The sequence below is a fragment of the Plectrocnemia conspersa genome, unplaced genomic scaffold (assembly GCF_051122295.1).
Source record: "Plectrocnemia conspersa isolate PC_06_02 unplaced genomic scaffold, ASM5112229v1 ptg000010l, whole genome shotgun sequence".
NCBI lineage: Eukaryota > Metazoa > Arthropoda > Insecta > Trichoptera > Polycentropodidae > Plectrocnemia > Plectrocnemia conspersa.
In genome coordinates this window covers 28918677-28933427 of record NW_028277174.1, presented here as the reverse complement: position 1 = coordinate 28933427, position 14751 = coordinate 28918677, and the positions used below count along the sequence as shown (strand labels likewise).

General features: G+C 30.7%; 1 protein-coding gene across 2 annotated transcripts in view; it reads left to right on the top strand.

The window, feature by feature from the left end:
• The window catches only part of LOC148231290 (uncharacterized), a 55214-nt gene extending 42529 nt beyond the window's left edge, over positions 1–12685 (top strand). The window contains exons 1-3 of one of the 2 annotated variants that reach the window (XM_088194096.1): positions 811–1008; positions 6048–6151; positions 10300–12685. In XM_088194096.1, coding sequence (XP_088050222.1) covers positions 6106–6151; positions 10300–12188 — 1935 coding nt within the window. In that variant the 5' untranslated portion in view covers positions 811–1008; positions 6048–6105 and the 3' untranslated portion in view covers positions 12189–12685. Of the gene's footprint in view, positions 1–810; positions 1009–6047; positions 6152–10299 lie in introns of those variants that run through there. The other variant, XM_088194095.1, reaches the window with a different exon arrangement.
• Positions 12686–14751: the final 2066 nt, after the last annotated feature.

Sequence of the window (14751 nt, the reverse complement as noted above, 5' to 3'; positions counted from 1 at the left end):
ATGTGGGTCGAATTTTTTTGGCTTTCGAAAAAAATATTAATTAAACCCGCCCGAAAATTGATTGATAATCTTGTGAAAATTGAAAAAATACAAAGCGTTATCCTTCGTGTGATTTATGATCGCTTTTTCAAACATTTGCCATGTGCGGGTTGAGAGTAGCTAATAAAAAATTAAATCTAGGATCACAAATAGATTAGCTATTTAAAAAAATACCATTACATAATGTTAATTAATGATAAATTATTTTTATTCTACAGTATATATACATATTTTAGATTTATTCACTTTTATATTATTTTAATTTAAACAATTGTTTAAGTACTTGTTTACATAATATTATTGAAAAAAGTTTAACCCACTTTAAATGTCGCAGCAGTAAAAAAATCATATCTTTAAAGTTTTTTGTTGGAAAAACAAAGAGAAAGACAAACTTTAAGAATTTTAATATAGATTATATTTTTTACAATGCTAATTATGCTAAGCACCACGTCGTTATTGATATTCCAAATCCTCTCAAACTTTATTAAATATATTGTGTAGCAAAGTATTCCAAAAATTAAATATCCTCAATTTAAGTTCACTTCCCACTCCCACTCCACCCTTATTCTAGCATTTTCCAAAGTTTCACACAACATGCATCGAAAACGGCGTTTCGCACCAATTGGTCCAGTGGCGTCCGTTTCCGGTCCTTAATTGGCACTAATTGAAACCATGCCAAACGCCGTATCCATTAAAGTGAATTAATCGACTCGCCCCTGTATCGAATTATTCATTTGGTCCATTGCGAAATTCGCTAATCGGAGGCCGGTGGCGGTCGTGCGCGCACCACTCTTTGAGAACGGCTGCGCAATAAAAAAATATTGCACGGCGATCAATTTGACTACTCGTGATATTAGTCGGCGGAAATAATTCAGACGGTAGTGCTTGATAAAAACGGCAATATCGGAACTGTTTCGATGTAGTGAAAGTGTACGTCTGGCGTGTTTGTGTTAAAGTATTAGGAATCAGGTATGGTGTATTATATATTTATTTTTAGGCATTCGTAGATAGAACAAATTTATGTTAATGAGTGATACCACTAATTCATTTTGTGAAGTTTTTTTGCTAGATATATTAAAGTCACATATGACGCATTAACTTCCAATGCAAGGAAGGTTGATATGACGCTTTATTTTTTGTTACATCTAGCAATTAAAAAATAGTAAAAAGAGCTTTAAACCCTTTCACGTGGCACTCGATTTCGGTCTCGTGATGCGGAAAATTTCATCGTCTTTGAAATTATTTTTTTTTAAATGCTCAAAGCAATTCTAATATACATTTTCACTGTTTAAATGCTTTATTATTAAACTAAATATGCAAACAAAATAGTTTGACCGTATATAACTATGACAGGAATTAAAATATCAATAGTAGAATTATCTGGTGTATGGCGATAGCGCCATACACACGCGTGAGCTTAGACTCACATACGCACACGTACCCAAACGCACCGCCAAAATGTTTAGGGCTGGTAGTAACCGATATAACGTCTTATTGTTTATTACCCTATGTTACACGTCTGAATTATTTCCTATTCATAATAATTCATTGAAAACGCATTTTTTTATATGTATTTGAAAAATATATATTTATATACTAGTAAAATCGTATATAAAAACTCAATAAATCATAAATTGTTTTAAAACACATTGATTAATGTGTGCAAAATTAATATGAATACCGACCAACGTATTACACAGGGCTGACATGGATATGTTCAATATCTAATATGTTTTTTAAGTTCCTTGGAAGTTCATAGGAAACAGTATTGAGCCTGGTCAATACTTGGATTAGGCGAAAGTCTGAAAAATATAGCTTTGAAATAATTTTTTAATATGAAATACTTAAAGCAATTATGTCTTAAAACAATTTTAATTTTTTCAATATATTTTTTGAATCCATGTTGTAGTATACGTGCGTCAGAGTAAAAAAAATATCTAGCTGATTGCATAGTACCTTAAGTCAAATATTGTGGCGGAAGCGGTATGGTCTGTAGTTGCATGACAGCAGCAGGGGTAGGAAACAAATACACTTGTGTGTGTAGTGTAGTGGCATTTATATTTCAATGTATTCCTACAAGAAAATATTTCCAAGTATAGATCACGCTACCATACGATTCCAGCAAGTGTGACATATTTTGCGAAAAAGCAGGGGTTGGTTCACATCAAAGAGTTTGACGCTTTTAGAATGGACTGAATAATAACTAGAACTAAATTCTTTAGAGTATTTATGGAAAAAAATAAAAAAAAGGTTGCCCAACACAATTGAAAATCAAAAATTATGTTGCGAGAAAATTGCAAATGGAATGAAAAAAATTGTCTCTGTCCACATGCAAGTTGACAGTATGCCAAAAATGGTTTCAGCTGTAATTAAAGCTAAGGGTGGGGCTATTAAATATTAAAAATAAACTTACAATAAATCTCGACCGGTTTTTTATTTAAATTTTCACGATTTAATAAAATATAACACATTTATTGCGGTGCTCCATTATTATGGCCAAGCCTGTACTTTTCACAGTAAATCGTTTTTTTTGTGTTATTTCCAATTTTATTATTTATTAAACATATTTGTTATTAAAATAACAATTTTACTAAAAATAACACATATTTAGACGTGCACTTTATTTAAGTTTTTTGTAAAATATGAATATACATAGTATCCAATATAGAGGCGCTATGTTTTGAAATATAGTTTGTTATGAGTTCAATAACTTGAAAAATCTATGTCAAACAATTTTTTAACTTTGTCAAAGCCTTTTTTTAAAACACTATTTTGTATTCTTGCATCGGGATTATGTCACTGTTTTGGTGAAATAATATACTATTAGTGCAACATACATATATCAGATCAATTTAACTATAGAACTGTATAACTTGACATCATAGTATTTGGACAACGAAATATCGAGATGTTGATTCAAGCATTGTCATGCCGTTTACTAGAATTAATAATGTTTTTCCATATCCTGAAAATGATTTAAGACTCGAAGCAAATCGAAACTTTTAGACCTCTAGCTATAACACATCGGCGAACTTTCAGAAGGCGGGATAAACATCTTGGCAAATTTATGTACGATCGGCAGAGAGATTTTATTTTATTTCACCATAAAGTTTACGACCGGTTATCAAAAATTTACGTTTAAAACCCTTGGGTACATATTACAACTGTGATATTAACGGTTCGAAATCAGATTATCCGCGAAGCGCACACTTTTACCCTATAAATATCGGATTAAGTAAGTTACTGTACGGCCGAAAGACTTTCGGAAAGTTTTGCGGATTCAAGCTAAAGATTTTCTTATTACACATACATATACGTACATACATACAAAAATATGTATTTATGGGAGAAGAAGGCGAATTACTATAAAATATTTTCTGGTTATATTAACTATTAGGGATATTTATGAACATTTCATGTGAATATGACTTAAGATTAGATTTTATTGATTATATGAAAAATGACTATTAGTGTTTGAAATAAGGCAGCGAAAAATATGGAATTTTGGTATATAAAATTTAAACAGTCTTATTTAAATATTGATTAAAATAAAAAAAGTAAAATAGTGAACGAATAAACACAATAAAATTCACGAAAATATTAATGGCATACATTCATAAAAAAATCAGTTAATTATATTCATTTAATATAAAATTTGATTGTAAAAAATATTATTAAAACGCTTTGCACATTTTTGGTTTAACATCTGTAACATTTTATCATTTTCTGACTGCGTCCTTATTCTTAATAATAAATATAACTGTGAAAGCTTGTCATGCATAATATATGCTGTATTTTTTATTTAAATAAGTTCACAACTCTCTAAAGATCCCTTTGCATACACACTTTTGTATTGTATGGTATATCAATTAAGATTTTTTTAATATAAAAATCAACATTCTTTTTCTTTGTAAAAATATTCAATTTTAAAACAGCACATTGTCTATAAATCATTTTTATTGTCATTTAAATTTTAATCCTGAAAGGGATTCGCGCGGTTGTTTACCTTCATTTCTTTTATTAAAGCTTAAATTTCGAATCGACTCATTTTATATTCTAGTAATTTTAATAAAGGCATTCCAAATGAGAAAAAAATAGTTTTTGGCACTCATAGATTTTGAAATTTTAACTGTGGTAATAAATAAATTCTCTAATTATTTTAATTATTGAAATATAGAAACAAAGTCATGGGTAGTATTTTGAATACCGTAGATTATCTATAGAAATGCTTTACCTGTTTTAAATATTCTAAACCCATAAACTTATAGAATAAGGATCAGTAATTTATTTTAAAGCTAATTCTTCTTTTTCATATAATCATTATCAAGTGTTGTTTTTATGGCACGCTTAACTGGCAAAATACTTCAATCCACATTCTTCTCGAACAAGAATCTCATCTCATTTGACGCTTAATTTGTATTCCAAAATTAAAACTGCCCCATAAATTCACTACAGCGATTTATTATTGTTATGTCTTTTTCGAAAAGTTGTCCCGTTACAATTTCACACTAGATTTGTGCCGCATTCATTTCAAAAACCTGCAGTCTTCAAAGTTTACACAGTAATACATCTCCAGTCGGATTAGATCTTCATTCGTTTATTTTGAGCTGCGCAGCGTGACGTTATTACAATATACGTATACAAGGTGGCTTATAAATAAATTGATTTATTTTTTTCAGGTTCCTTTTGACATCTTTATTGTGAGGATTTGGTCGTATTATAAATTTATTACCGATATAGAAAGCTTGTAATAGAAAATGTCCAATGAACTCTTTTAAAATGATCTAAAATCAATCAAATGCACAATCTTAATCCGAACAAATCCTGCGATGAAACACTTCGTAAAAATATGTAGTAATTTATTCAATAGTAAATCTAATTTTAATTATTTAACAAATATTGAATAAATCAAATTATAATTATTAAATCAATATACTGTTTATTGTGTAAAAAGCTGTATGCTATTTTTGCTCTTTTAATATAATTTATAAACAAGTTTATTAGCGCGACCAACTGACTTGAGAATCTTGGCAACTGTCGACAGACTAATGACAGTGTGATAAATTTTAGCGAAACAATTTTATGTATCATAACAAAAATTGGCGTATTTTATTATTGTTAGGTCATTAAATTGCAATACCAGTAGGATAAAATATTCTTTATAATTAAAAATAATATAAATAAAATTCCTAAGGCCTTTTACGGACTGTGTTAATTCACATTTGTCTATCATTTTTTCCGACATAAACAGAATGAATGTTAATTTAATTATAAGCTTAATGATTATTAAAATAAAATTGTTTCAAATTAAAAGTATATATATTTTTGAAGATAAAAATATAAAATTGATTAAGATTAACTATTATATTTTTTGGTTTGTATAAATCCTCTTTTAAACAGCAATAAAAATATATGATTATTCTATAGTATCGCAGTGCTGCTAAATCGTTGGTTCTCCATCTTCAATCACTTTAACCGTGACCCAATTCTTAATCCCCGGCGCACCTGAATCCCGCCCCTGCTTATTCACTTGACACTCGATGTTGACACGGGATGATATAATCCTAGTTAAGGGATGGCATCGGTAAGAACCACCTGCCAGAGCTGGTTGATCTCATTTATACGATACGTTATTCCAGTGATTCTCAAACAATTTGCACCGCCTATTTTAATTATATTGTTCAAAATTATTAGTATCACGATCTAGGATTCTGAGGTCCCACAGCACTATTTTGTAATTTATATTTTGTTAGATTACAATCTAAGTTTTCATTTTTATTACGAGCTTCTAGTGGTACCCTGCAGTGCCGAGTTAATCTCGCTGGGACGAGCATCGAAGCAATCCAATAAGTATGAAAACAAACCGAATGAAAATAGACGCAACGCCTTTGTGGAATCCCCGGACGCAACAATGGCAAAGCCCTCTTTCAATCACGATACACGCTACGCTTATTTCTCGATTCCCCCTTCTACAGTCTTTTATTAACATGCGAGTTTTATTTTTCCAGCGTCACTACCGCATCTGCCGTTAGCGTGAGGCGATATCTGAGATGACCTGGTGGCTAGATGGAGCCCACAGGAAGACCGCCGTTCCGGATGCTGGGCAACAAAGGTGAGCCACCTTTACCCTTTTGTATATGGCCTGTGTAAAAATCTTTTGTTCGGAACCAATTGTCCTTGGGCAAACGATAAAGAAAAAAGGTAATAATAAAGGTGAGCCCTTACGGCGTGCGTGAAGAGAGAATCGAGAAAAGATAAGAAAGAAAAGCGTATTGTCTTAATTTATAGATGACGCGTGAGTTGCTTTTGTGTTTGTTTAGTAAATACGAGTTTATTTCTGGGAGTTTATATGAACGCATAGGTAAATATAAAACAATAATATTTTTTGTTTATATGACGAATTTGTAATATTGTTACTGTAAAATAGTTCAACAATTTGTATAAAATCCAACAATAATAATCTGTAACTTATGATCATTGAACTCCTCTTCTAATAGTCTTTAAATAAATTTTACTTACATATAAGCTCTTATTAAAAAAACATTAAATAGAATCTGCGATAAATAGAAATATTATCGTAGAAAAAAATATTATGATTTTATAAAACTTGTATTCTAAAACCAGTGCTGAAATAATTTATTTTGAACAGTATATATAAACAGAATGTTAGTGTTTTGTCAAAAGCAATAGAATTTGACAAAGATAAAGGCAATGAAGTTTTTTTGTTTATAATAATATAAACAGATAATTCATTACTGCCTAAATCATTAAAAATGGATAATAGTAAGCATCATTTTTTGCTTTAATCTAATAAGTCAGAAAATCGCTTCAGAGCAGAATTTACTTTCGATCTCACTTAATTTTATAACTTTACTACACTTTGGTAAATATAGTAAAAAAATAGTCAATGCCACCGCTGGGTCATTGTTTCTTAATGGCCAGACTCCTGGATAAAGCTGCGTACCCCAGAGAACATGCACCACCATAGTAGCTCCCAGAGACTGCAGCTCAGGTGCTACGTAAACAGCTGCGCATTTTTAGAAAACCAGCGCTAGCAAAAAGAGATTGAAAGATATTCATCTAAGCTGTACTATATTTTTAAAATTACTTAAGATTTTTGGCTCACCAGACAGTACATCTTTAGTATGGTGTCAGCTTAAAAATAACCTTTAGGAAGGCGGTTTAAACCTTCTTTTTAATAAAAGTAATAAGAAAAAAAATTAAATGGAATTTTTTTTTCATAGCACTTTGGCAGTTGCTTGCTCAGCAACGTTTCTTGAACTGTTTTACAAAGTTTTTATGCATTACTTTAAAACCGTTTTTTTGTGATTTATAAAGAAAATAATAACACGTTTCTGAGTGCTTCCAATAAACGCATTCTCTTTGCCAAAGGGCAGTAGTAGCTTTTTGGGCTAAATATGGCGTAGTTAAAATAATATGAAGATAGATTTTTAATTACGCCGAAGAATTTGTGCTTTCCTCCGGAGAAAAACCCTTTACAAAACCCTCTACCAAGATCGCAGTCTACAGAGCTACTTGCGTGGTTAAGGCCCTCATTAGAGGGCCCAAGAGTCAGGAGCTGAATTTGAGGTAATCGTCCTCAAGGGACGACGGTGACCTCATCCGTCGACCATAATGAAGCGTCACCGAGGGTCTGTGTCCTTGGATAATATGCTCCGTAAACCGTGTCTCCAGTGGCGTTTTATCTATTTATATGGTAAATATTTTACAAAATAATTCTAAAATGTAATCAAATAATGTGCTTGTTGCAAATGAACAGAAAAGCATATAAATTGGCTAGAATAGCATATAGTTCGGTAAATTTTTTTTTAAAATAGAATTTGAGAAAAAAATCCTTACATTGTATACTATCTAGTATATGGGACATAAAAAATCAATTATCTAATGCTTTTTATGCTAAATATAATGCTTTTTATTTTTTTTTTATTTTCAATGAATCGTTTTTTTACTATGAAAATTGATGACACATTAATTATGATGCTTTTAATTATATCGATATGAAACTTATTTTTAAAATAAATTGTTTGAATGTCTTAGCTGATTTGTTGTTGTTTCAAAATAGCAATTATTAAAATAAATCAGCTTTGTTAAAAAATATAAAAAGTAATAAAGTTTATTACTAGAAATTAAAATATTTTTTAATTAAAAAATCATACTTTTCAATAGCTACCTAAGGCTTTGTTAAATAAAATCCTAAAAAATTAAAATATTATTTTTTCACCCATTTATACAGAAATCTGTCTAATTCTTGCGGCTGTTGGCGATCGGAGTTTTTTTGAATAATGCGTAATAATTTTTGTATATATTAATTTTATATTGTTATAGTTTTTTTATTATTGTATGCTTGATCATACTAAATAATCAGTCACCCATAATAATTTAAAAAGTTTTCGTGTATTTCTAGTACTTTTACTGCTCTTTTATTGTTTAAAAAAATGCGTGTGCAGAAAAAATAATCTCAATAGCTGAAATTTTTGAGAATTAGCATTTCTATATTTTTTTAAACAAGAGCTAATCATTTTAAAACAAACGATCTAAAAAAATAGTATTAATATGTCTATAATAAATTGCATTTTTACGTTTTTGTGATTTTTGTGTATTTTAAATATATTTTTATTTATATTTTATAAAGTCTTAAGGTGTATTTTACTTTCAACATACTTATATGTGTTACTTAAGGCAGGCATATGATTTTAAATAAAATACGTCATATTTATTTAATATAAATATAATCGTAAAATACATTAAAAAGTAGTTTAAATTCAGTAAGAAAAATTCTAATTTTTTTGTTTATATTTTTTCTTAATGTTTTTATTTTGAAACGTGTACGATAGGAATGCATAAAATTGTTTCGAAGCTCGGGTTAACTCCTGGTGATTTAAGGGTACTGAACCAAATTAGATGATCGAAGTGAAAGGCTGCTCCTCATTGGTGCTGCCCTAAATCATTGATTTGTGATAAATTGGCTCAAGATCTACGAAAAGCAAGCTTAGGTTTCAGTTTTAATGCGTTAATAAAAATTTTAAGTCAAGTTAAAAGTGATTTATATATAGAAGCGTTCCGACTTATTGTAGAAGAAATAGGAATACATGAACTACTTTACTTTAACCATATATTAATTACTTAAGCGTTGCTGTAAACTCGTTCTTATCATATAATACTATTTTAATATGTGCGTAAAAATGGCAATTTTGGATATGCGATATTTTTGAAACTGCATTTTTAAAAAAGAGAATTTTAATGTCATATTGCTAGCCTAATATCTTTCTAGCTGTGCTGTTAAATGCTGATTATTAATGCTGTTATGCATAAAAAACGAGGCGCTGACGATGAGGGAGCGTACCGCACGCCCTTATCTCTCACTCACTCTCGTCATTTAACACGCAAGCGAGCGAAAGGGAAAGTATCTCACTATACGCGCCTGATGCGCTTTTCGCTTGACACTTTTTTGTACTTGATAATTTATTTTATTTTATATTTTTATTAATCAAATTTTTTTTTTTACTTATAATATTATATTTTTAAAATAAACAAATATAAACATTGAACATATGATTCGTAATAATCAATTATGAAATATTATTATTCATTATCACAAGCAACACACATGTTAATAAACATATTAACGACATTTAGCTCACTTTTTATATGAACCATTCGCTTAAAATTACTCAATAACATTTTTATATCCAAACGATATACCGTGTCATACAATCAGCGCGCATTTGTACCATGATTGTTTTATTATACGCACATTATACCCATGTGTATATAAATATATAAATTATGTATGATTAAACATAAAAATTGCTTACGTATGCCGTTCGAGTACGCGAGACAATACGAGCGGTAGATTAAGCCTTTATTTCCTACTTCTGTAACGACCCCCCATTCAGCTTTTATTTTATCCTATATCCATCCAAAGTGCTTCAGCTATATAACATTATTGTGTATAAACATCTTCGAGAAATGATATAATCCGGGGGCTATATTGTCGGAGAACAATAACGCGAGCGATGAAACGATTATAATGAGTATTTGCATGATAAAATTTATTATTTTATGACTTTCTTTCATATCAACGACAATCAAACTGAGATGGTTGTATTAAAAATACAAAAATAATATGTATATAAATTAATATAATCATTAGAACAATTAACTATAGTTATTCAAAATGAATTTCATATGTAGCATTGTAATGTACTCAATAACACGTTATTTTTATTTTTGTTACAGTTTTTTGCCACCTCCTCATTTTGGTCATACTAATCGCTCCAAATCTGAGTGACTGTCCTTCACCATGCACCTGCAAATGGATATCTGGGAAGAAAACTGCCAACTGCATCGACGCATCTCTAACCAATATACCAGATCTCAACGCAGAGATTCAAGTGTTAGATCTGAGGAACAACTTCATAACTCATCTTCAAAAAGATGCGTTCAGCTCTATCGGGCTCATGGATCTACAAAAAATATTCATGAAGAACATAACTTTGAGGGAGATGAATCGAGATGCGTTCAACCATCTAAAGATACTAATAGAAGTGGATTTATCAGACAATCAATTGAGTTTCTTACCTAGAGGAGCATTTAGTGATAATGAAAGACTAAAAATACTGACACTGAGTGGAAATCCTTTAAAGATGCTTACCGATGAACAGTTTCCGCCATTGCCTCACTTGAGGACTTTAGAATTGGCCAATTGTCAATTAGACACCATACAAACTCAAGCGTTTATTCATCTAAGTTTTTTACAATTCTTGAATTTAAACACCAATAGATTAGAAAGCATATCCAAAGAAGTATTCCTACCTATAACTAAATTAAAGTCATTGTCATTGGATGCTAATCCTTGGAAGTGTAATTGTCACTTGAGATCGTTCAGGAATTGGTATTTAGCTAGCAATTTAAACTCAGTGTCTCTATCTTGTGCAGAGCCAGTTAATCTAAAAGATAAGTTTTGGGAAAATATCTTAGATTTAGATTTTGGTTGTCATCCCGAAGTAAATATTGTGGAAGATTTGATTGTAAATAAGGATCTAGGCGATAATGTGACTTTACATTGTCTTGTGAAAGGAGATCCAGAACCAAAAGCTATATGGCAATTTAACGGTGTTGAGATTTATAAATCTAACCATACTAATTTAATAGATAGATTTATCATAGATCGAGATAAAGAATGGACTAACTTGACGATCTTAGATTTAAGGGAGTACGATTCTGGCGAGTTTATATGTGAAGCTAAAAGTTATATTGGTGCTGTTTCTGCTAATGTTTCAGTGATTATTAATCAAGTGATGATGAAGGTGAGAAGAAGTAGCAACTACTGGTTCTTGTTCACTGGATTAATGGTCGGTGGATTGATCGTTTTTATATTGATAACTTCAGCTGTTGCATGTGGATGTATGGCTTATAATAGGAAGAAGAGAAGAAAGCAGCGTAGAAAGGCAAAGGCTAAGGGGAATTTGAGTAAGAGTTTTTATGACCAAGAGAAGCATTTGCTAGATATGTCTTCTTCGAACACGGAGCAGTTTTCTAGAAAGTCTAGCTGTGAACGCCTGGGATCTCAAGGCAGCATGGAGCTTTTAAAGAATTCTTCTTCGGTCTCAATTGATAGATATAACCCAGCAAGATATATTAATAGAAGGCAAGTTAAGGAGGCTACAGCTGTCATACCTTTAGCAGCTACTTTTCCTAGTGTTTTTGGGGTTTATCCTCCTCCACCCGAGTTCTCATCTCCAGGCATGCCTCAAAGTAGTACTTTGGGCAACATATTCATATCTGTGTCCCTAAGTCCCGATCCGCAAGTGAGCATCGATAGATATCCCGATTTGTTAGATAGCCACAGAAGAAGTGGTAGCAGGGGAACTCTGAAAGACACGCCCGGATTGTCAGACGTGCCAATTTTACCTTTCGCCACACTCCCTAGGAGGCAATTAAGGAGTGACGAAACTCGATGCCAAAACTCAAACATCACCACAAGCCCAAGGTATGACAACATGGGCAGACGTGTCAACGCAAGGGGAAATTCGACTTTATCTCTTCATCAGGAACGTGACAATATCCCGAGTCCTCCGCCGCCTCCATTATCGACGAAACCAGATTTCGACTTTATACCCTTGTGATTTAATAACCAAAGAATTTTATATTTATTTAATAAAGTGTTTATCCAATTAATTAATTATTCATAAGTAGGCGTCGGATATTTTTTCTCAAAGACTTGATTAAATGATGCAGTAGAATATTTATTTCTTTAACTAAATCAAGTTTTTGTACGCAAATAAATTTATTGTGTATCTGCTTCATAGAAATAAAATTAATAACGACCTATTTGTAAGGTTTTCGAAATAATGCGTGTCATGAATAATTATATGCTTTGTGAAAAAATGTCTGATGCCTCGTATTATTTTTAAAGAGCTCTAACGATTTGTAAACGAATGCTGAGCTTTAAAAAATTATATAAAAATGTGTATTATCATAATTTATAGGCAATTCTATCATTATATTATAATAATAAGATACGAAACGACTGAGAAAGCAAAATATATCAGAGATTTTATTGTAGTTTTTTTATATACGAAACTTCGATACTAACATTAAAATAAATACTATATAAAAAAAAGTTGTTTTTATTTTTATGTCTATTAATTATTTATGAATCAGGTTCTAATAAAAATATATTATTAAACATAATACATTTAATATAATAAGGTAACACTATATTATATGGGTATTTTATTCTAAAACAAATTTGTTATTGAATTATTTTTTTTGGTTTCTGAGAAAGTTGCATTAAAATGCTTCTAAAAAATTTAGTCAATCAAGATTATTTTATATTTTATATAATTCTAAAAAAATACACAGCAATAAATAAATATAAAGCAATTATTCTAGCATTGAGAGACGAAAGTTTATCTAGCATTTACATAAATAAAACGTAAAATTTTCAGCTGACTTGAGTGAGTTACAAAAAATTAAATTAATCAAAGATTAATTTAATTAAATAAAAATAAAATAAACACATAAGCATCCTACAATATCTTTAGATCTAGGCTCATTAATAAGTTTTTTAATGTAGTGAAGCAACTAGAAATTTAGAATTATGTAAAAAAAATGAAGAATTAAAAACCCCTTAGACCTAATATATAACATTAAAAATACCTTTAAATGGCTTCACTAATTATCCATGTTTTGCCACAATCTTAAAAACAGACAAAATTCATTCATTTATAAACCCGGAAAAAAAGATAACATTTTGATCGATTAACATCTCATTTGCTTAATAAAATATTTAATAAATATCTTATCGTGCCTAAAATAGTTTTTTGATAGTTCAATTATAAATGAACAATAAGCGACTTACCAAATTATTAGACTTAATCAATACATTAACGCTAATTTAAACATGAAAAAAACATTTACATAAAATAAATAAGCTATGTTGTTTTGATTAATTATGAAATCTTGATAGCACTAAAAATTCCAGCTGAAGTCCGGAAGAGTCTCATCTGTCGGAAGTTTTTCGTGGTTACCGAGAACGGGAGATAAAGTTTGAGCGCTTCCGAACATTGTCGGCAAACGGATTGAAGTCAAAGGAACCGAAGTCGGAGCTGCTCTTTCGAGCGCGAGCGGTGAGATACTTCCCCTTTCGCTTTCTCGCATGTTAAGTGACGAAAGTGAGAGAGATAATGATATGGTGTTTCGCAAACTGAGATGAATGAGTAACTTGATTCAATTTCAGTATGCGCGTAGGCGTCCTTTGGTTAACACGCATATCGAGCGCTGCATCGTGGTCACGTGGTCAAGTTATAATACCACATGCTTATCGGGGACTTCAACAGACTCTTACTGACATCTTTGAGTATTTTAGGGCACCAAAAGGGAGTAATTATATTTTTGATAGTATATTTTTCTAACAGATATCGTTATTATATTTGTTTTCATATAAAATTAAATCAATTAGTGGTACTTGATTTAAAAAAAAAAAATGTTTCGAATATTCTTATGTATTTTCTTCAAATGTCACACCATAACGAATTATTATTTAGAATCGTTGGCGATAAATTCAAGGATAATCACAGATGTGCTGTTCGTATTCTGAAGTATCATTTTTATGCTTTATGGCATTTTGCAAAAGCCGACAAAGATTTTGCGTAAATTGAATATTTACGACCGAAAAGTTTTCACTGATATTGTATTGGTGAGTGCCCACACAAACTCAATAAAATGACAATTTAAAAATTGCGATTACTTGACACATTTTTTGATCGCGCGCAAATATGCCAGCTGTACGTGTCCGGACGGCATATGAAATTTGCGACAGTGTGGTCGCCTACTTGAAGTCGTAGATCTCGGCCGACTTCAGTTGTAACTTCGGTTCGAACAACTTCCAGAGAGTGTAGTGCAGGCATAATTATTTTATTAAATGAACAATTAAAATCAAAAATAAATACCCGTGACATGAAGGCCAGGATGATGTAAATAAAATCCTGTGTAATAAAAATATATATTGAACAGATCAGAGTCATAAAAATTAAATACAATAACGACTAATTTGTTTCAACAATAATATTACGTCACAGCTAATACAATTGATTGTACGTATTGATTAAAATTAAACATCTTAAACAATTAAACGCTAATCACTACAATGCACCGGCATACACCACAGCACAATTTCTATTTTTT